Source organism: Aquila chrysaetos, chromosome 12 (assembly GCF_900496995.4).
Source record: "Aquila chrysaetos chrysaetos chromosome 12, bAquChr1.4, whole genome shotgun sequence".
NCBI lineage: Eukaryota > Metazoa > Chordata > Aves > Accipitriformes > Accipitridae > Aquila > Aquila chrysaetos.
The window spans coordinates 5,590,414-5,612,096 of NC_044015.1; the positions used below are offsets into that span (position 1 = coordinate 5,590,414).

The 21,683-nt window shown below is 48.4% G+C and overlaps 1 protein-coding gene across 5 annotated transcripts; it reads left to right on the forward strand.

The window, feature by feature from the left end:
- The first annotated feature begins 815 nt into the window (after positions 1-815).
- Positions 816-21,553, forward strand: FZR1 (fizzy and cell division cycle 20 related 1). 5 transcript variants are annotated; one of them, XM_041128150.1, is made up of 14 exons: positions 816-917; positions 9,948-10,093; positions 11,121-11,297; positions 11,540-11,603; positions 12,027-12,154; positions 12,613-12,695; positions 13,120-13,303; positions 13,513-13,578; positions 14,057-14,159; positions 14,818-15,002; positions 15,901-16,134; positions 16,216-16,320; positions 17,168-17,260; positions 18,168-21,553. In XM_041128150.1, exons 2-14 carry the CDS (start codon positions 10,025-10,027, stop codon positions 18,207-18,209), a joined length of 1,533 nt encoding a protein of 510 aa, XP_040984084.1. In that variant the 5' UTR covers positions 816-917; positions 9,948-10,024; the 3' UTR covers positions 18,210-21,553. The 5 variants fall into 5 exon arrangements, with proteins under 5 accessions (XP_040984084.1, XP_040984085.1, XP_029888698.1 ...); XM_041128151.1 differs by having other exon boundaries at positions 822-913; XM_030032838.2 differs by having other exon boundaries at positions 870-922; positions 11,172-11,297.
- The last annotated feature ends 130 nt before the right edge of the window (positions 21,554-21,683 follow it).

The window sequence follows — 21,683 nt, forward strand, 5'->3', positions numbered from 1 at the left end:
GCGCCCCGCGAGAGAACGGGGAATGGCGGGGTACGCCGCCTGCGAGGCGGCCGGGGCTCCGCGAAGGGGACGCCCCGGGCCCGCCGCCGCCGCCGCTTCCTGGCGTTGCCGTAAATGACGCAGAGGGGAACGTCAGAGAGGCGCCCGGTTGGCACCGGGGAGCCGCCTGCCCGCGGCTTGCGGGGGCCCAGCCCCGACCGGCCGGGGGCTACGGGGCGGGCCGTCGGTGGGAGGCCGGCGCTGGGCTACGGGGGCACCGGAGCGCCGCGGGCAGGCACGGCGCGGGGGAAACCTCCGCTCCCTCCCGCCCCGACCCGCGCCGAGCCCCGCCAGCGCCGGCCCGGCGTGAAGGGAACGGGGCGGACACGGGAAGGGCCCGCAGCCTCGGCCGGGCTCGGGGCAGCGAGTCCTGCCGGTCGAGCGGCGGCCCCTCAGCTCGCCGGTCGGTCTCCCGGGAGCGGGGCCGCTCCTCAAACCACCGCGTCCGGCCCGGGCTGCGGGGCCGCCGGGGCCGGCCCGCGGAACCGGAGCTGCGCGGGGCAGGGCAGCCGACGCTCGGGCGAGGAGGACTCGTTCCCCCGCCTACAGGAAGCCCTCTCGGCGCCATGACGTCAGTGTGCGGGGAGGTGACGTCAGGCTCCGCCCCCCCGGTGTCCTGGCCGCGCTGAGGGGGCGGGGCCTGGCTCGCCGCCGCCGTTGCCGTGGCGCCGCGCGCCGCCGCTTCCTGTGTTGATTCGAACGGGAGGGCGGGGCGCTCCCGTCGTGCCGCGCGCGCGGGGAGAGGGGGCGGGGCCAGCGGGCGGGGGCAGCGCCGCGGGGGCGGCCGCCATATTGGGGCGCGCTGGGGCCGGCGGAGACTGACAGGAGGAGGCGGAGCGGGGCCGGGCCGGGCCGGGCCGGGTCGGGCGGGCAGGCAGGTAGGGCTGGCGGGCGGTGGGGTCGCGGCCCCGGCCCGGTAGCGCGGTGCGGCGCGGGGTGGGCTGCGCCCGGCCCCCGGGGGTGCGGGCCTGTGGGTCCGGGGCGGGGCCGGGCCCGCGGAGGGGCCGGGCCGGGCCGGGCGGGGCGGGCCCGGCTGCGGGGTTGGGGCAGCCGCTGCCCGGCGCGGCTCGGGGCCCGGCCGGGGGTGCCCTCCCTCCGCGGGCGCTGCCGGGGCGTCCTGGCCCGAGCCCGGGTCCCGAGGGGCGGCGGCGGTGGTGGCGGCGGCGGCGGCGGCCTCCCGGCCTTTGGGCCTGCCCCGCGGCCGGAGCCGGTTAGCGAGCGGTGCCGGCGCCTCGCCCTCCCGAGGGCCCCTCCCCCGCTCCAGCCGTGGCTCCGTCAGACCGGCGGGACGGGAGTTAGTCTCCGCCGGGTAAGCGGGGGTCCCGGCGCCGCGGACGCCTCTGGCGGGGCCGGGGCCGGCTCGTGCCGCCGTTACTGCGCTGTGCCTTTACCGCTCCCGCGCACCGGGCGCCTTTGCTAACGGACACCGTGCGGCCGGAGCGCCGGGGGCTTGCGTAGCCCGCGTCCGCCCGCAGCGGCCCCGGGCTCTTGCCGCAGACCCTTTCTCGGGCCAGGCGTGCCGAGAGGCAGCGGGCAGTGCAGCTGCTGCGTCCTCACCCGTTCTTGCCTTCGTGATCAGATTGATAACGTGAACGGTGGCCAAGATTTGGGGGGCATGGGCTCTGGTACTAACGAGAACTACCGAGCGGTGACAGAAACTTTTCTCAGAAGTCACCTGTTTACGCACAGCACGAGTTGGTGATGTGCTGTTGTCCAGCTGATGGCTTTTTGGGTGTCTGAGGGAGCCGAATACCACTGTGTCTTTCATTAGGGTTTTCTTAACGTGTGGTTGACATTTTGCAAGTGGAAGCAGGGCGCACGTTCAGCAAGTTACAGGCTTGAGGTCTTAAAAGTCCAAACTGAGCACCCTCCAGGCATGGTGAGAGGGCACGCATTCTGCTGGTGGAGCCGTTATGGCACGGTGAGGTCTGTTCGGTCATGTTGGAGTCACCTGTCAAAGGTGTCGTAGGCCTTAGTGCGTGGGTGATTGGTTTTTTTCCTTGATTTGCAGCTCTCTTGAAGGCGTTGTGCTCATTTTCTTGTGAAGTGCTGATTCTTACTGAGTTAGTGTTTTTAATGATGCTAGCCTAGTATTTTATGCCAAAAGTTCTTCACAGAGCAACTCCCCTGCTGGCAACAATATGTCATATTAAAGACTGACTTTTTTTTTTTTTTTTTTAATACAGAAGCAGAATTTTCTTGGGCTGTTGACTGAAGCTGCTGCGTTTTCTAAATTCTATGACTTTCCTTTGTGGGTTGACCAGGGCACCATTGCACCTTCAGTAGCTTAAATTTTATGATGAAGCAGACTTTTGAATCGCCTGGCCTTTTCAGTAAAGCTCCATGGACAAGGCTGCTGCTGAATTTTTAATCTTGGCTTTTAGTGCACTGACTTCTGATAAGGCTTCCGATAAAGTAGACCTTTTATCTGGAGCTGATGCTCTTAGCTGTTTGTACTCCATTTTGAGATGTAAGATAATCGGACGACCGTATTCTGTGAATTTTTGTGTTTTTTTGAAGGGAAACTGAATGTTATTAAAGTTAGTAGGTTTATGAAAAATTGCCGTGCTCAGAGTGTATAAACTACTAAAAAAAAGGCAAAAAAAAAAAAAAAAAAAAAAAGCCCTGAAGGTTTTGTAAGATGTTACAAAATGCATACAGCAGCCTTTCTCTTGTGCTTCCCTCTACTCCTAAGTAAGTCCTCTTTATGTCTAGGATGCCTAACATGGAAAAACTCCACCCTTGTAAAGACCCCCTATCCCTAAGCTCCAAGTACTTCATCCATCCCCACTTCCTTCTTACTAAATGCTTCACGGTATGCAGAATAAATAAATGAGTAAATATCTTCTAGGTAATCACCAAAATGAGCACCATCATATGGTGGTTGATGAGCAGCCAAAAGCAGAATGTCCATTTCTCCTGTCTGTCCAGTGACTTGTCCAAAATGTGTGTTTATGTGGGGAAAAACTGCCATCAGGTGACAATGGAAACAGAAGAGCTGCTGCTGCAACCTGCCCTCTGCTTTCTCGGCCAGCTGCCTCCACAGAGGCCAGCAACTGTCAGTAGCTCAGCCCTCATGTCCGAGGGGAGATTCGGTGTTGAGGTAGTATGGAGAAACTGTGTGGGTTTTTTTGATCGCTCCCCCGCCTCGTGAGCTGGGAAGGGTAGCTGCATCCAGGCGTATCAGTTTGGCACAGGTTACATCATGGGCTGAGGTGAAATATCAAAGCACAACGTGGCGAGGTTAATGCGTATCCCCTCTTTGCCGAGTAGTAACTTGAGGAAATTGTACCCAACTCTTTCCCCAGCATACCTGTTCTCTAGCACCTGCAGAAAGGGGTAGTGTCTTGTGCCCGCTCTGCCTGAGTGCAGAGTCACAGCCGGCAGGAACCTGTTGCATTACATTTGCAGGAGCAGCGGAGCAAATGGGAGTAGCAGAACTTGTTCGGCACTTGGTATTTCTCAAGCATGATCTGCCAGAGCTGAACCTGATCTTTCACTCAGCCTCCAGAGCTTTAATCGAGCCTTAGTAACAGCCAGAGAGAAAGAGGTGTTCAAACGCTACCTTTAACCCAGGTACCTTTGCTAATTGTCACATCTGCCTCTTATTTCTTTTGCTTTCATAATAGATCAACCTCTTATGAGGCTTTCTGTTAATTAGATGTAGAGATTGCCTTTTGACCCACAGGGAAGAGGTGACACAGAGGTGACCCCTCATTGAGCACGCACTACGTTTTAATGTTCTGTGTATTTCCCAGTATATGGCTTCCTGCACTGCTGAAGACTTTGTACTTTATTTCGGATTCCCTGGGAGCAGGCGTGGCCCTCCTATTTATGGAGCAGCATGGTGAAAAGATGAAATAATCACTACTTGCAGGCAATAAAAAGGGTTTTAATGGTGATGATTTTCTGAGAAATCACCTGCTGAGTACACAATTGTCATGTCTGCTTAGATAAACCCTGTGCTCCTAACAGACTTCTGTATGCTGCAGTGAGATGTGTATTGAATGAAAACGTCATCTGTGAAGGTAAAGTAACAAACCTACAATTCTCCTAACTTACTAAAAGCTGTCTGAAGCAAACCTGGAACCCCCTCAGCTAGGGGCCTGGCTGCTGCATGGGTACAACAGTGGAGGGAGCTGCCAACTCTTGACAGTCTGATCTCTGTAATTGACCCACACACTTGTATTTGAGTCTTGAGTTGAACAGTTGAAAATGTACTTGTCTTTTGAGCGCTGCGCTGCAGGCTTGACTCTGTCGGCTTCCCTTCTTTTCTTCCAGTTGTGGAGAGAAGGGGGATTTAGGAAGAACACCTATGCTGAAAACGATGGTAATATCTGAGCATCATCTACGTAGAAAAGGCAGCAATAGCAATGTTCTTGGTAGGCTTCCTGGAGTGTTCCCCGCAGGTGAGGGCTTGCATCTAAGAGCTACGATTTTGTGTATGAAAATCCTGGTGAAAAAAAATTTTTTTTTTTGTAATGGTGTACTGAGAAGATTTATTAGTGGAGGGGGGGTGTTTATTATTTGTAAAGGCTCTTCCAAAGACAGAGATTTTGCTGTTTCTGAAGGTGTTACAACCCTGAGTTTCTGCTGGCATGTGGAAGTCCATGCCACGTCCAGAGCTCTTTGTCATGAATACCTCATCCTTGGCTCACGCAGGCTTCCTGCAGCACTCTGCGACCTGAGCGTCCTAAATTGGTGCCGTTGCCCTGCGGTTTGCTCGTCAGAGTTCCTGTCATCCTGGTAGGACTGTACGTTGCTTTGGAAAGGTAGACACAAAGCCTTCAGTTAGCTTCAGAAGCGGGCTTGGAGGACTGTGGCAAGTCTTGTAGCTTGCCTGTGAGCGCAGGTGGAGGTGCAGTGAGTTGCAGAAAGTCAAACATTTTGTCACCTCCAGTCTGAATTACAGGTTGGGCCCTTGCCCGTGACGAAGGGGTGATGTTTTCTGACACCGGAGGTGAAACGAGGCGCAGATAGCTGTGCATACCACTCATCTCCTAAGCTTAGTATGCAATTGCAGCATCTCGAGCTTCTATACTACTGTTACAAACTGGGAGGCTAAGTGCAGACCAGAGATGAAAACGTCTTCACTATGCCTTTGAGCCACTTTGCCTTTCAAATCAAACTTGAATTCAGTTTTTGCCTATTGCTGGTCACCTTAAAGTTGGCATTTTTTGAATAGGGGCATTCTCGAGCTGATGGTAACAAGCGTATAAAGGGGTTTGTGAGCTCCCTGGGCAGGAAGTGCTTGTTTGCAGGATGCTCTGGAAAAGCAGAAATAACATGGATTTTTGCAGGACCTTCCTTCAGCGAAGAGTAGTTGCCTACATATTAAGCTCTGAAATACACTGATGCAATGTGATGGTTCTTGCAGTAATACAGGGTCTTGATTTATTGGTGGAGTATTGAATCTCTCTGCAGCCTTCAAGAGTTGAGGCTTAGGGGTGGAGATCTTGTCTGTCACCATAACACTGAAGTAATTCTGTCATTGCTGTTAATGCGGTCGCTGTGCAATACCTAGCTGTGAACAATCTTCTCTGATGAGTGCGAGGCAGCAAAGTTTGTATTTTGTTTTGAAATAAAGCTTTACCTGCTTCCATTGTATAGGGAATACTTTTGTAAATGGTTAATTTTATAAATGCTTTTTGCGCTAATACCTTAGTAAATCGTTGGATAAGAAGTTGCATACTTGTAGTTTTAAAAAGGTAAATATTGGTAAAACTTACACAAGGCTTTAACATTTTGTACTACTGCTGTTTTTGAAAGGAGGCTAGTTACTTAAAAGGATTGGTTGTTTGGCATAATGTGTAAACTCTGTTCCTCTGGGTTAAATGTGGATGAGCTCTTCTTCAGGTTGGCCAAACACAGAGGATCTTGCTCCTTGTCAATGTCTGCTTTAGCACTGTGAAGCTGGCTTTAGTGTTCTGAATACATTTGTAATAGGCTTCACTATTACATAGCAAAAATGCTGTGTTTTAGCTCCCCCTCCCCCCACTTGTAGCTTGTTCAAAAGTCTGGGAAATAGAAGAATCCATAACTAGAAACATTTTTACAATACTCCAGGTTGAGGTTGAGGTGCTGCTTACTAAAGCAGGAGAAAATGTCTGCCCTTTGGGGCCAAGTTATTTTTTTGTCATGTTGGTGAGCCAAACCGGTGTGTGCCATGGCCAGGCGAGGGCTGGAGTTGGCACAAAGGGGTGCAGGGCTCTTTAGCTGGCATGGATAGGTGGACTACCATTTCTGTTGCCAGCTGAGATCTTTAACTTGTTGGTTTGCAAGTGTTGCCAAGTAATAGGTTTTAGATGAATCATTGGAAGATGAAAACTTTGACTTTGGGGAAGCAGGACATCTGGGTTTGATTTCAAATCCTGCTGCTCATGACTTAAAGGACTAAGTACTTGTTTGCTCCATCCTTTTCCCCTTGGTAAATTCTGGGGCTCTTCCTGAGAGCTTATAAATATTCAGCACCTGAATAATGACATGTTTTTACCTCAAAACCTGTGCCAGGCCAAAAGAGAAGGTAGCATCTCTGGTTTTGGGTAGGCTCTTGCTAACTCTAAATTTTGGGGCTGTTTGGGGCTTAGTAGTAAATAAGACCCAAACAACCCTTTTCAGGCTTCAGATGCTTCAAAACCAAGGATCAATATTGCATTAATTGTATTTGAATTACCAAGACATCCTCTACCCCTTTTGTCCCTGTCTGAATTTGGAAATACATTCAGTTTTTACATTTAAAAGTTCTCCTGCCTTTGGTATTCTCAGAGTCTCTCCCTTTCATCAGCACCTCTAATGTTTAACACTTGCCCAATTACCTTCCAGTTTGAAGAAGGGCACAAACGATTTCTAGAACAAAAAAGGGTCAGGGATTGTCCAGCTCTTGCTCTGCTTGGGTAGGCCACGTCTTGAATTGACAACACAGCCTACGTTTGTTACCCCAACTTCAAGACTTGCTGAAAAATCCAAATAGGCACAGACTGCCTCTCAAACAACAGAGAAACAATTTTGCAAAATAACTGCATTCATTTCCCTGCCAACCCTGGCATTCTGCATGCTGGCTTATTAAAAACAGATCCATACCAAGAAAAAACATTTAAGTATTTGAATACGTTAAGGTTGGGTCAAGAAAAAGAACAGAACGCACTTGTTCAGCACCCTAACTTTGCCTAGAAGTATTGTTCTAAAAGTAATATGAACTGTGATAAAATCCAGCCAATTCAGAGATAGGACATAAGGTGCATGAAGCAAACACAGTCAGTCAGAATACAAATTCTTCCCTAGGAAGCAAAAAAACCTCCACCAAACCCCACCTTTCTTCTCCAAGCATGAACTACATAATTGGTAACAAAATAATATCCAAAAAGAATATGTAACACATAGCTCCTGGAGATCTTTTATTTCTTCAACTAAAAGAGAACTTCCAGTGCACATACTCCCAGTCCTTATGGCAAAGCCTTTCTTACTTTCTTCAGGGGAAATGGAAAACCCACCCACTTCCCACAAACAAATTTAAGGTTAGCAAGGGCCTACCCAAAACCAGAGATGCTGCCTTCTCTTTGGGCCTGTATTTAGTAGCACAGGTTTTGAGGTAAAAACATGGCATTATTCAGGTACTGAATATTTATTGCCATGTTCTGCCTATGCAGTCTCTTCTGTTATTTGCTCTGTGTATGCTGTATTTCTGATTAGAAGTTGTAGTCAAAATTTGTACAGATGGGAACTCAAATGAAAAGCTCTAAAAGCAAATGTGTTTCATATCCAGACTTTAAAATGTCACGTTGCTGTGTAACTGGATCTAGATCTCTCACGAATACTGTGCTGAGCTGTTTTGGGAGGACACTTCAAATGTGTGGTGTTCCCCAGCTGAATCACGCTCCTCGTGTGGGTTCTGCAAGCTTATCTCTCTTATTCATGGTGTTAAAACACAAAACAAACAAAAAAAAAAAGGGGGTGGGGGCATTTTGTTGAAATGCTTGGTTTGAGAGGTTCTGTTAACCGCTAAGGTAGATTTGGTAGATCACGGGTAGGTGAGGATAGTGGTAAGTACACTATAAAATGAGGGAGTGTTTGACATGGGATGCACTGATTTTTTATTTTTTTTTTTTTTTAAACTCCTTTGTCAATAACATTGCAGACTTTTCTAACTTTTCATTTACCATAATGCCATCTCAGATTCTTCACTTCATTTGGTGGAAGCTGATTACTGTTAAATTTGGTAGCTTTCTCCAGTTTTGCCTCTGAAAGAACATATGGGAGAAATGTATTAAATTAAAAAAGAAAAAAGCTTGGGGGAGGAGGTGGCAGAGGTAAGCAGGTGTACTCAGAATCAGCTTGGCACTATCTATTTCAGGGATGCTCCTGAAAAAGTGTTGGCATGCTTAATGGCAAGGAAGAAAAGGCCTCTGCATTTCAGCATTTGTAAGAAGTCCAAGTTTCAGTACTAACAAATGGCTTAGATAAAAGGAAAGTAGCTCTGCTAGCTAACAGATGACTGTAGTCCAGAGTTTGTGTGCTTTATCTCGCTTTCAAGCTAATTTCATAGAATATTGTAATACTTAATCACATCTCACTGGATTACAGTATGTGCTGCTGTACCCCTCTTAGCTCAGTAACCTGCCTCCAATTTTTAATGGTAAACCCTGGGTAGGTTTTCTGTTCTTGGAAGTAAGCCTTTTCACAGCAAACCTTACCCGCTGGTGGAGGAAGCTGAACGCAGTTCGTGGCAGGCCCTGAGCGTGGCAGCGTGTAGCTCGTCCCTGGACAGCTTTCTCCCAGCACAGCCGTTTGTGTGCAGTTGCCTCCTGGATTTTGCCACAAGTTTGTATCTCGAGGCAACTCCTTTTGTGTAGCTGGGACTCTGGCCAGATGCAGGAGTAAATGTTTATACAGTAACAGGGAATCAAAATCCCTTTACATTCTGCATGGCTTCCAGATGCCTGTGTATTGTGGGGATTTTTTTGTGTGGCGTGTGTGTTAGATTCCACCTTTCCCTTTGGAGATGTTTATCTTGGGTTGAAAGACCACCTTGGCACGTCTCTTCTGGCTTTGGCATTTTTGTGTCAGCATGAGCTGTGGACAAAGCATGAGGCGTGTGCGAGTTGGGGAGGTTGGGCAGTAACGATGCGGGTCCATGCCCTTCAGAGCTCAGAGAAGGGCTGTGACTACATATCCTTGCCGAAGTGTTAGCTAATTTTTTTTATTGATGCATGGTGTAATTTAGCCAGCCAAATCTAGGCTATGATGCAGCCCTGTCCTAAAACGTATGCTTGAAAGATGCTTAACATTGCTTATAGACTGTATAGCCATAAGTGAGCTAGCTTTATGCTAGCCAAGAGGAATATTTGGGACAGCACCGACATCAGACATTGAATGTTAACCCAGGGGGCTACCTAGTCCACAGCTACCTGTGTTCCTGCAGTGTGTGGTACTAAGTCTGCAGTGCTCCTAACATGGCTAAAAGTATCCCAACCAGCCTCAGCATAGTGGTGTGTGCTGCTGTCGTGCCTCTGGCCTGAGGTATGGATCTGGCTGTGGTGGGATAGGCTGTAGGTGTCTGATTTTTTCATGCCCAGGTACTGAAGGGTTGCTAAACTGTGCTGCTGCAGTTCATGTGAACAGGCTGGGTTTGAATAACACAGTCTCTGCTCCAGTTGTGCTGGTTGCCTGCTGAGGTCCTGTCAGACACAAAACGCTGGTTGCCTGCTCATGTGAATCAGCAACCAAGGGCAATAATACAGAACGCTTTCATTAGCAGCCCTGTGCTGTGCTGTATCACAAGCTTGATACCAATGCTCTGGATAGGAAAAGTGGTCTCAAGTTTAAAGAACAGGCTTAGGAGATGCTGAAGGAGCTGCTTCTATGGGAAGGGGTATAATATTTTGGTGTTTTTCTTCCCCTGTCTGTTGCAGCAGACTAATTGCTGATTGGACTTCATGAACATAAACTCCTGAGCCTGCTGAACTTCCCAGCCCCTCTGCTTTCCACCATGGACCAGGATTATGAGAGACGTCTCCTACGCCAAATCAACATCCAGAATGAAAACACAATGCCCTGTGTAAGTACAAATGGGCTATACTAAATGGTCTTAGTCTGACTGTTAAGTTGTTGTCTGTCTTGCCTGTGACTGTTTTCACTTGAGCTTTTGAAAGATATGGGACCTCTTTGAAGCAGACCTTAGTCTTTTGTTGGGCTGTGAGCAGATGTGACTTCCTGAGCTGCTCTAGGAATAACTGAACAACTTGACTTCAACAAAGCTTTTGAATATATTAACTCAGTTCAGGTTGCAAAAAGGAATTAAGATATTTTTATATAGCTCAGTAATGCCTTTTTACTAAATAATCTCGGTAAGTAGTGGAACATAGAAAGTTGGGGTCTAACAAACAAATAAACCAACTGCAGGGCTTGACGAGAGAGAGTGAGTCCAGCAGAGGCCACCAAGATAGTTGGGGAGCTGGAGCAGGAAGATGCTGAGACCTGTGTTGCTCAGCCTGGAGGAGATGAGGCTCAGGAGGGGTGAAATTGTTCCTTTCAACTAACTGGTGGGTGGTGATGGAGAAAATGGACTCAGACTCTCTTCAGAGGTATTCAGTGGAAGGGTTAGAGGCAATGGATGCAAGCTGCAACAGGGGAAATTCCAGTTAGATATTAGGAAAAAATGTTCACAGTGAGGGCATCCAAACACTGCAGCAGGGAACTTGTGGGGTCATTGTCCTTGGAGATACTGAAAACTCAACTGGGTGAGGCAATGACCTTCAATGTAACTTTGAAATTAGCCTTGTTCTGAGCTGGGGTCCTTTCCAACATAAATTATTCTATGAAAAAGAATGTGACTGCAGTTGAGGAGTCTGCTGCTCACCCTGCAAGCAGTCTGCCCCACTCCAGCCTTCCATGTGTTTGCCTTGACAATGTCAGCTTCAGAAGGAGCAGTGAGAAAGAGGCTGTTTAATTGCTTCTTTTGACAGACGTTCCTGTGACAGTTGGACTCTGACGTGCTTACTAGTTCTGTTAAGGGGATAAACTGATGGTTGGCTCTTCTACTTAGGCATATTCAGCTTTGACAAGACTTCACTGATGTTTTTCAGACCCCTGCTGTGATCAACAATTGTTGGTGTGTGTCTTATTCTTCAATTCAGGTGGCAGAGATGAGAAGAACCCTGACGCCTTCCAATTCTCCGATGTCTTCTCCCAGTAAGCATGGTGACAGATTCATTCCCTCGAGAGCTGGGGCCAACTGGAGCATCAACTTCCACAGAATAAATGTAAGTTTTGCTCCGCTCTTCTACAGCTCAATCTTGGAACTGAGGAAATGGTGCATTTTGTTTTGATTGGCATAATTGCTCTGGTTATCTTCTGCACCATGGTCTTCTGCTGCCCCAAAAGAGTTCCTTTGAATGCATGTCTTCAAACAGGCTGCACCTGTGGTCCAGGAGACTTCTTCGTTTGTTACCTTAATGTATATCATGAGGTTTCTGTATGGTGATAACATGTTTCTCCCTTTCAGGAAAACGAAAAATCTCCAAGTCAAAACAGAAAAGCAAAGGATGCTACATCGGACAATGGCAAAGGTGAGACCACCTTTCTACCACTTGTTCACTTGTGCCACACCTGTAGCTTTTATTTCAAACTGTTGGCAAGTTTGGAAATCAAGGCAACACTGGCACTTTCATGCTTATGCAAAAACTCATGCTGCTGTTTTAGGAAATGACCGCATCATGCAAGTGAATACCAGGTCACCTCAATAGGCTTCTGACAAGCATCTGGGAAGCAAGAGGCTATTTGTATCTCTTGATTTATTGTGCCGTGGAAGCACTTCCCTGATGGAGAGGAAGGAGGGGGAGCTTGCTGCTAATCTTGATTCCAGACTGGGGACCCAGGCTTATTAAGAGGCCCTGTGAATGTACAAGTCAGGCAGACGTGATCCTGCCACTCCCTGCAGAGCTGTTTGCAGCTTCAGAGTCCTCTGCCTAAGTGCTTGTTTGGGTTCACAGATGGTCTTGCTTACTCTGCCTTGCTGAAGAATGAACTCTTAGGAGCAGGGATTGAGAAGGTGCAAGACCCACAGACAGAAGACAGGAGGCTTCAGCCGTCCACCCCGGAGAAGAAGTCTCTTTTCACTGTGAGTTGGTTACTTTGCATTAAAACCAATGGAGGTTGCACGTGTGTGTCACAGCAGCAAAGCACGCAGTTCTGCCAGGTCGCTAGTGCAAGTGAGTTAGCGTTGTGGCTTGACTAAGATAAGCTGTTGATAACAAAATTTGGTGGCCTGTAAACAGAACATAATTATCTGCAGCAAGCTACGTACTTCCCATTTCTGTACTGGCAGGGAAGCTGAGTTGGAACCAAGCTTTTTTGGACAGTGTGGTAAATCACCAAATCGAGCTTTTGGACTTTGGTGGAGATGAGGTTTTTTTGTATGGTTCTGGAGCACCTGGGGAAGGGAGGAACTGAAAAGTCTGGAAAATCTGACTGTGCGTGTTGAAGTTAGCTAGGCATTGGGCACCAGTGTGTGTTGTTAGTGATCCCCTATGTCTTGCGCGTGCTGGGGTTCTTACTAGATGTGTTTTATTTATGCAGTATTCGCTCAGCACAAAACGCTCTAGTCCAGATGATGGCAATGAGGTCTCACCGTATTCCCTGTCTCCTGTCAGCAACAAAAGGTAATACTGATTCTCCACGGACTGCAGGAAGAGAAGGTTGGGACAGAGAATTCAGTGAGGTTCTCTAGGGCTTCTTTCTAAGGCACCCAGGATTGCAATGTGAATTGGTTTTGGAAATCTGGGGAGATAACAAGTAGGGACAGTCAAGTTCCAAGAATTTCTGCAGGTGCCTAACCTGCCTAGATACTTAATATGTCTTGGCCAGCTTTCAGTAGTCAGTTTACCTTTTTGCTCCCTACCTCCTTTATAGAAGCAGAACCTAATTCCTTCCAGTCTCACCTGCTGGAAAGAATTTTGCGACCTCTGTGTCTGTGCATGTCTATAGAAAAGCAGGTATGCTTTAAAGAGCGGCTACATCTGTGTCTACCATCTGCCATGATGTGTAAGATCCTGTAGTTGTTTTTGTATCTGTTCTTGTAAATAGTCAGAAGCTGCTAAGATCACCTCGAAAACCAACTCGGAAAATCTCAAAGATTCCTTTCAAAGTGCTGGATGCCCCAGAGTTGCAGGACGACTTCTACCTGAACCTGGTGGACTGGTCCTCTCTTAACGTCCTCAGCGTTGGCCTTGGGACTTGTGTTTACCTATGGAGTGCTTGTACTAGCCAGGTAAGTGATCATCAGTGTCTGGAGAGTGAAGTACCTGTTGCCATGGGTCTCTTCCAGTTGTAACATCTTTCAGAGCTATGGAGTGTGCTGTGTGAGGGATTCAGCACTTGTAATGCTCTGTCCCAAGCTAGGTACTAGTCTGTGAGACAGCTAACGGTGTAGTATGACAATAACAAGTGTTTCTTATTGCATTCTGTCCTACTTTCAAGGTAACCCGACTGTGTGATCTCTCTGTGGAAGGAGATTCTGTAACATCTGTGGGCTGGTCAGAACGGGTCAGTATAATGTTGTCAACAATGATAGCTGAAATAGTGTCTAAATTACAAGCATCATTGTAGCTGTACGGCTCTTCCTCACAGGCTTTAACTTCTTGGGTCACTTTCCTGTATTTCCCCAAGCTCCCTGTATGCATCACAAGTCAAATGTGATTTCCTGTCTGCACTATTTTTCTCTGCTAAATGAGAGGGGAGAGAGAGCAGCCTCTTGTATCTTGAGGTTCTCAAGGCATTTGCTAAGAGGTGTGGGAGGGAGAAAGAGCCAGTTTGTTTCTCCAACTCTTGACAATAAAATGTTACAATAAATATGTTCCAGCCAGGCTGCTTGGCCCTCTCAGTAGGGAAAAGATGTAAGATGGAAGAACTCTGGATGCTTTCCATCTTGTGGGATTTATCTCAAGTCTCTTCCTCAGCTTCTAGCTTTTGTTTTATGTCTGCCTTGACTGGCCTTACTGATCATGGTTTTCTGTTTGTCTAGGGGAACTTGGTAGCTGTTGGCACTCACAAGGGCTTTGTACAGATCTGGGATGCAGCTGCAGGAAAAAAGCTCTCCATGCTAGAGGGGCACACAGCCAGAGTTGGTAAGGAGGTGGGAGGCAGAGGTTTCACATGGTTTGCTTCTTCATGACTGAACTTTTTCCTTGTAAGTAAGGGATCTGCTTGAAACAGCAGAACTTAAAAAGTACCAGAATTTATATTTATCCCCTGCTATGTCTTGAGCAGTCTTCAAAATATTATCATCTAGTAATTGTGGTGCTCTGATCTTGGGTGTGGTGGTGTTTGAGTATTGCAGCAGGTGTTTCCTCCATGTCTGAGGCATTTTAGGTTTGGTTACAACATCTTTTTTCAGTGCCACTGGCTTCCGGTTTCAGCCCTGCAGGCAGGCTGCTTTACACTGAGATTTCCAGTTCCCTTATTCTGCAGGGTGTATTTCTTTTTTGCTCAGAGGCGTTGTGAATCTGAATGCTAGAGTGAGATTTGGGAAGTCAAGGCACCTTCCAAGTTCTATTTCTGTGCTTTACTGCGCTGTGAAATGGCATTAGTGATACCTTCAGTAAATTCGTGCAGGTTAATCTTTCTTTGTACGCTATTCTGGGACTTCAGACAGTGGATATAAGGGAGGTCCCTAAGCACTGATTGTTGTTGTTGTTGTTGTTAAAACCTTGGCAACTGTGGTGGCTGCCTGCCTGCTCGCGCAGGACTCCCACAACATACTCTTATGCTCTGCCTGCGTTACAGGTGCCTTGGCATGGAACGCAGACCAGCTCTCTTCTGGGAGTCGAGACAGGATGATCCTTCAGAGGGACATCCGCACCCCACCCCTCCAGTCTGAGCGGCGGCTCCAGGGCCACAGGCAGGAGGTCTGTGGGCTCAAATGGTCTACAGACCACCAGCTCCTGGCCTCTGGAGGAAATGATAATAAGGTATAGTACTTCCAAGGAGTCATGTGAAGCACAATGTCTCTAGGTCTTCACCAAGAAATGTCTGACCCCCTTTCTTTAAAGATATTCGGCCTCTCTGAAATGGGCTTTTTTTTCAGTTGTTGGACTGTGTCGAAGCATAAATCATGCTAAGCTTCTACTCGGTCTCCTCTTTCTAATAAAATTTAAAAGGCAGATTTAATTTTGCTTCTGTATTTGGCTAATTAAATCTATAGCTTCACTCAGGGGTTTGAGTTCAACAAAGCTACTGCTGAGCTTTACTTCCTGACTCTGTTTAGGTAGCATCTAGTCAAGTTTGTTGCAATAATGTTTATGTATGCAGAAGGAAATGGTGTTTAGAGCTATCTAAGTTCTAATACCTATAACGCAGGCTTGTAGTTCACTGAGTACCATATGGAAGAAGCATCTGTTATGGAGAAGCAGTGTTCAGAGCCCTTTGGAGTGGGTTGCTAGGTAGTGAATTTGCCCAGTGTCTGCGTGACAGCGTGGTTGCACAGAGTTCCTCCTGCTCAGAATAACTTCTAATGAACTTAAGCGTATTTCTAAACGTGTTCTGGAATAATACAGCCATAAAGACAAAAGAAGGGTTTGAGTTCACGTTCAGTGACACTGTGTCTTTGGCTTCATAAGCTTACCTTAAGGACTGTTAGCTTCCTTGTGGCCCAGTGGTAGAATGGCTCCTCAGTTGAGTGTGGTGGCAGGGTGGGACTGGCTTCAGGGCTGCAAGTGCAGAGTGGAGATGCATGTGCTTGGGCAGAGCTGTGGGAAATCATCTTGTTGCCCAACTGCCCTCATAAGTCCCGGTGCAACATTGTGGCTTGTGGGTGTTGGGGACACGTGACTGCAGCGCAAATTCGATCACCTCTCTCCTCTTTGCCAGCTCCTTGTCTGGAATCACTCCAGCCTGAGTCCTGTCCAACAATACACAGAGCATCTTGCAGCAGTAAAAGCTATTGCCTGGTCTCCACACCAGCACGGACTCCTTGCCTCTGGCGGTGGGACAGCTGACCGCTGCATACGCTTCTGGAACACGCTCACCGGGCAGCCTTTGCAGTGCATCGACACTGGGTCGCAAGTGTGCAACCTGGCCTGGTCGAAACACGCCAACGAGCTAGTAAGTTCCTCCCTGTGCAGTCCTGCTCCTGAGCTGTCTTGTGATAGGAAGCATGATGCATATTTCCCTCTCCCCTTTCAGGTGAGTACCCATGGATACTCACAGAACCAGATCCTCGTCTGGAAATACCCCTCGTTAACTCAAGTAGCAAAGCTAACAGGGCACTCGTACCGAGTCTTATATCTGGTAAGCAATGGCCACATCTCTGAAAACTTCTGTAGCTGCTCATCTGGCTATGCATGTGCTGAGATAAGACCCAAAGCCACAGTGCCAGTGGCACTGTAAGCTGCCTGTAGTCTAGGTGGAGATATGAATGCTGCCCTAGAAGCAATGAAAAACACTCTGTATCTGGTTTCCTTGCCTGCGAGGGATACTTTGATTTGCTGCTATGGAAATGTGAGGCTTTATTAATGAATAGCAGAGCCTGCCAAAACTCTTCTGAGGAAGCACAAGCATCTCTTCTTCTTCCCTTAAGACTTGTACGCTTTTTCACTGGTGACTGCCAGCAGGGGAAGAATTTGATGCTTTCAGTCCTCCTAATTTGTCATTAAAATGCTTGGTGCAGTTAATCCACATTGATCTCGTACCTGCTTTGTTACTGTTACGTAGGGCTTTCAGCGGGTTCATAACAGAGATGATAAATGTGCTGATAACTGTTTTGTGAGGTAGATTCCAATGTAAGTGACTAATAGAGCTGGCAAATGCCAGTCATATCACACTTCCCGCCTTAACACATATTTATAATCTGGAGAGGAATAGCCTCAATTACAAATGGCTTGGATTTCTTAACACAAGAATCCTTTTTATGATTATTCCACCCATGTGTTCCATAGCTGCATAAGTAAGATGCAAGTGCTCAAATTGGCACCTACTGAGACTGAATAAGGCACATGAAAGCAGAGGTAGTTGTTTGGTTTCTCACTGCCAGCCAAGTAGGAAGGAGAGTTGAATATCTCTCATGCATTCCAATGAAGATTTGTTTTCAACCTCAAAAATGTAACAGATGCTAAAGGTTGCTCTCTCTTGGCCTTAGGCGATGTCCCCTGATGGGGAGGCCATAGTTACAGGAGCTGGAGACGAAACCTTGCGCTTCTGGAACGTCTTCAGTAAAACTCGCTCGACAAAGGTAAGGATGCATTGTGTGGATGGCTGCAGCTGTGTCCTGCAGGAGGCTCAGCCTTTGGGGGTGAATTCAGTCCAAGTTTGTTCTGCTGCCCTGCCTCTGATCTCTTCACCATATTGTGCAGATCAAGGGCTGGATGCAGCGATGGGTTAAACTTTGCTGAGATATAAAGGGATTTGTAGTCATCCAATGATATAAAAGGTTGCCTCTCTGTGCCCAAGGCAGTGTGGCACAACATCCTTCTGGCTGTTACAGGGCTGCTGAACGTAGCAGCATTTCAGGGAGCTCACCCCGAGCCCACCATCTTCCCTGCTAACATGCTACTATGAACTGACCTGGTCCTCAGAGATTATTATCCCCTAGCTCCTTAGGAAACTGCTTAAAATGGTGGCTTGGATGGAAAAGGGATCGTGGATGCTGCCACTGACAACTCACCATCACGGAAAGCAGGTTGTGCCAGATGCTCCGAGAGCTTTTCTGGGTGTCTGGCAGAGGCAGTGGACAATGGCAGAGAGATCTTAAGGAATGAGCTTCAGGGAGTTGGTGTTGCTCACTGCTGCTTGTCCCCCTGGTTTCTGACGGCTCTGGGGTACGGCTTTGTGCAAAGCTGCGGGAGTGGCACGCTTGCCTGCCATGCTCCTTGATAGCAGTTGGAAAAAACCCATGGGAATATTTATGGTATTGGACTTTGAATGGTGAGCTCAGATCATGCCCTGAGCTAGAGATACCTCACCAGATTAGCAGTTGGTTTTTTTGGTTTGGTTTTTTTGGTTTTTGGGTTCTGGGGTTTTTTTGGGTATTTTTTGGTTTTTTTTTTTTTTTTTTTTTTTTTTTTTTGTTTTTTTAGAAAAAAGGCACTCTGCAGCACAACTGTGGAGTACTTAGAACCTGCTTTGTCTTTTCTTGTCAGGAGTCTGTATCCGTTCTCAACCTCTTTACCAGGATACGATAAACCCCATAAACTGTGACCCAGGAGACTACAGCCTGACATACCAGGATAAAACCACTACCTTGGTGTGCATGGAACCCCAAACGATCAGCCAGAAGGGGAGGGAGTGCCAGTGGGACTGGAGGACGGACCCAACAGATGCTAATTAAATACGTGCTTGTGAACCACGCTGGGCAGCATTTGGGATGGGGTTGGGGAGGGGAGGGAACTGCCAAAGGTTTACGGATTCATCCTTCATAAAGGGAAACGGGTACAAAAGAAATGTTAAACCAGCATCCTCCCACCCTCGTGTTGTATACTGGAGAAAACATGTATGACATGGATTGTTGAGACCGGACCAAGGCCATCCCAGCTGCTGTGTTGTCCCCTCTTGGGAGAGATGAGAGTATCTTTGCCTCTGTGGGAACAGGTTTAACATGCTGCTCTGGGTCCCCCTGTTCTTGGATGGACATCTTTGGAGGTAGGAGCCAGCCAGACTAGTTCAATACAACTGGTGCAAGGTGGCTAGGCTCCAGGCTGGGCGTTAGCCTCTCTGATTATCTAAGGGCATTTTTTGTAGCCTGGTATCCCCATTACATGAAGAAACTGGAGAACTGCTTATTTTCCTTTTTTTGTTTGTTTGTTTGATTGGTTGGTTTTTTTCCCCAATAGGTACTGTAGTACTTGATACAATCATTCCTGTAAGACAGCTTGATTTTTGGCACGCTTGACAGCTGCCTTCAAACAAATACATTTTTGGGCTCTAAACTTTGGAGGAGACTTGAAGAGGCTCCACCTCAGAGGGAGCACATTCAGAAAGTTCTGAAATTGCTATTGCATGTTCTGGGCTGATCCTTTTAGTTAACAGAAAGGAAAAACAATGGCTTTAAAAAAGAAAAATACCAACCAACAACCACCGTGCATGTGGAGCTTCCCACAGTGCCATTTGTGGCAGGCTGGTTGCTGTGGAGTCTTCCTGAGGACAAAAGCAGTTGAGATGCGTTTGAGAAACAAAACAACTCATGTGGATCTGTTTTTTGGAGAGAGCATGGCCTCTTCTGGCTGGAAGGGGGGAAACACCACGTCTGGGCGAGAGGGGGGGTTCTTTCTCTAAAGCAAGGAAGAAGTGTTGCTGTTTTTTATCTCCAAGTCAAAGCCAGGGACCTGTTGTTGTTGGGTTTTTGTTTTTGTTTTTGGTTTGGTTTTTTTTTTAAGTTGTCTGGGAAGAGAGTGCCTGCTTGTGTGTTTGGAGCCTGTGTGATGAGTGCCGTGGGATGTGACGCAAAGCACTTGTGTGTATGTGTTGCTTTTAATTTAAAGAGAAGCTGTTACGCTCGCAGCAGCCTGTTCCTGTCTTACTTTGTACATGTGCCAATGCTCTCCCTGCCGTGTGCCTGGCTCCTGCCTGCCTCCTGCCCTCTCTCTAGTGCACTGGGATGTGAGTGCTGTTTCCTGTTCGCCTTTGGATTTTCCTGGCTGTGTATATAGACCTTGACCTGTTCTCTGTAGAGTGCATAGGCAATACTTTTGTCTTTTTTTTTTTTTCCCCCCTTTTTTTTTTTTTCCTTCTTTCCCTGAAACCAGACTGTACGGGTGGTGGTGGGAATATGATTGTCTCTCCCCAGTGCCACTGGTATCCTTAGGGCGAGCTTCTGAGGTGTAGGAAGGCTGGTGCGGAGAGAGGCAGTGAGGTGCCATTCTGTTCACCACAGCCTTGACCGCGTGTGCCGTTACACCAGTGCCTGGATCAGGCTCTGGGTGCTACCTCTGCGTGTCGCAGGTACTTGGAGGCACTCGTGAGGAGCTCGTGTGCCGGGAACTTGCCGCTCCTTAGCAGGCTGGCAGCACTGAGCCTCCAAAGCCCAAACTGGCAGCTACATAGTCATCTTACAGCCTCGCTTGCCTCCAAAATGTAATTTCAATGTAATTTCTGAAATGTGGTTTCAACACAACTACTTTATTGTAGTTCATGCTGCAGGAGCATGGGGATTGGTTTAAAAATCATCTGATGGCCTCCTAGCCCTCTCTTCTTGCTTGTTACATTCACTGGCACAGTTAAACTTCATTATGTGGAAGGAGCACCGCAAAGCACTGAGGAGTTGTTAAAATTCAGTCAGATCATTAAGTTGGCAAGCAGGTTTGAAGTGAAAGGCCACCCGCAGCAAGATGTGGTCTGTCACAGGTGTCTGTCCTGTCGGGCAGCAGAGCCTTGGGACGGGGGTATTTACACCAGGGCTGGAGGTGGTTGGCAGCTGCTGCTGTGGACTTTCTTGTCTGTTGTGGATTGTCTGCTGCCTAAATCCCAACATGCAGACCGCCACGAGATGCTGCTTTCTCCTCCAGGAAGAAATAGATGGTTGCAGGGGGGGGGGGCACACACGAGGTCTCAGCCATGGGGTGGTTTCACACTGGTTTGTGCCCATTCTGGAGCAGGAGGAGGAGGAGGGAGCCGGGCACCCCAGCCGCGGCGTGGAGCAGTATGGGGTGAGCATGGCAGCTGCCCCGGCACTCCTGCAGGGATGGTGGATGGAGGGGTGGCCTTGCCTCTCTCCCTGCGACATGGGTGCTTTCCCCAGAGGAGTCCCAGGAGCTGCTGGGGCAGTGGGCAGCGCTGTCTGGGCACGCGTGGCCTGTGCTGCATCCGCAGCTCGGAGCTCCCTGCTCTGCCAGCATCCAGCTGCACCCCCGGGTGCTGGGCGGGGGGAACACGGCCCCTCGTTGCTCTGTCCCTGCATCGCACTCCTCTCTTGCCAGGGACTTTCACAAACCACATCTCCCACTTTTCTCACTTTGGAGCTGCTTTGGGAGCAGGTTGGCTCATTGTGACTTCTCCCATCATGCTTGTCAGGGAGGGCTAGTGATTTCCAAGCCATGGCTGATCTGCGGCTGAGCAAATTGGCTAACGAGCATGGCGAGAACGAGCTGTTCAGATTGACTGAGCTGTTCAGGCATGGCACAAACTCCTTCCTCCACCCCGCTCGCAGCTGCCAAGGCAGGAGTGGAGTTCCCAGAAGTGCTCTCTGCAGGTCTTCCACTGCAAGGGTGTGTGTTGGTGGCTGGGTGTGTGTGTCTTGGCTCATGCCGGCGAGCGGTGTGATTGCTGTCGGCTGGCTGGAGTGTGCTGCGGTGTGTTAAATGGGGAAAAGAGCAAAGCTAATGTAAGCTTCTGTTTTCAGTGTGTGACCTGCAAGTGCTGAACCGTGCGGGTGCGTTGAGCAAAGGGTCCTCCCAGAGTTTGTGTGATAAAGTCTGCGACCTTGTGGCATTGTTATATATAAGGCATCATATGGTGGGAAAAAAAAAAAATAGAGCGTTGTAACTTTTCCATGTAAAGCAATCTAACTGGCATTAAACAAGTTGTGAATTTATGTGTCTCGAGCTTGGTGGCTCCACTTTGCTTTTCCACAGTGAGGTGAGGGGTGCAGCGAGTCCCCGGGCCCTCTGGAGCTGCCCTCTGGGGTTCAAAGGCCCTGGGGTCCCCGCAGCAGCTGCCCCTGG

Bases quoted from the DNA above. Each gene is read 5' to 3' on its own strand.
- FZR1 (XM_041128150.1), top strand. From the start codon at position 10,025: ATGGACCAGGATTATGAGAGACGTCTCCTACGCCAAATCAACATCCAG. The intron at 14,160-14,817 runs GTAAGGAGGTGG...CCTGCGTTACAG, and splicing joins GGGGCACACAGCCAGAGTTG to GTGCCTTGGCATGGAACGCA. The intron at 16,135-16,215 runs GTAAGTTCCTCC...CTCCCCTTTCAG, and splicing joins CGAAACACGCCAACGAGCTA to GTGAGTACCCATGGATACTC.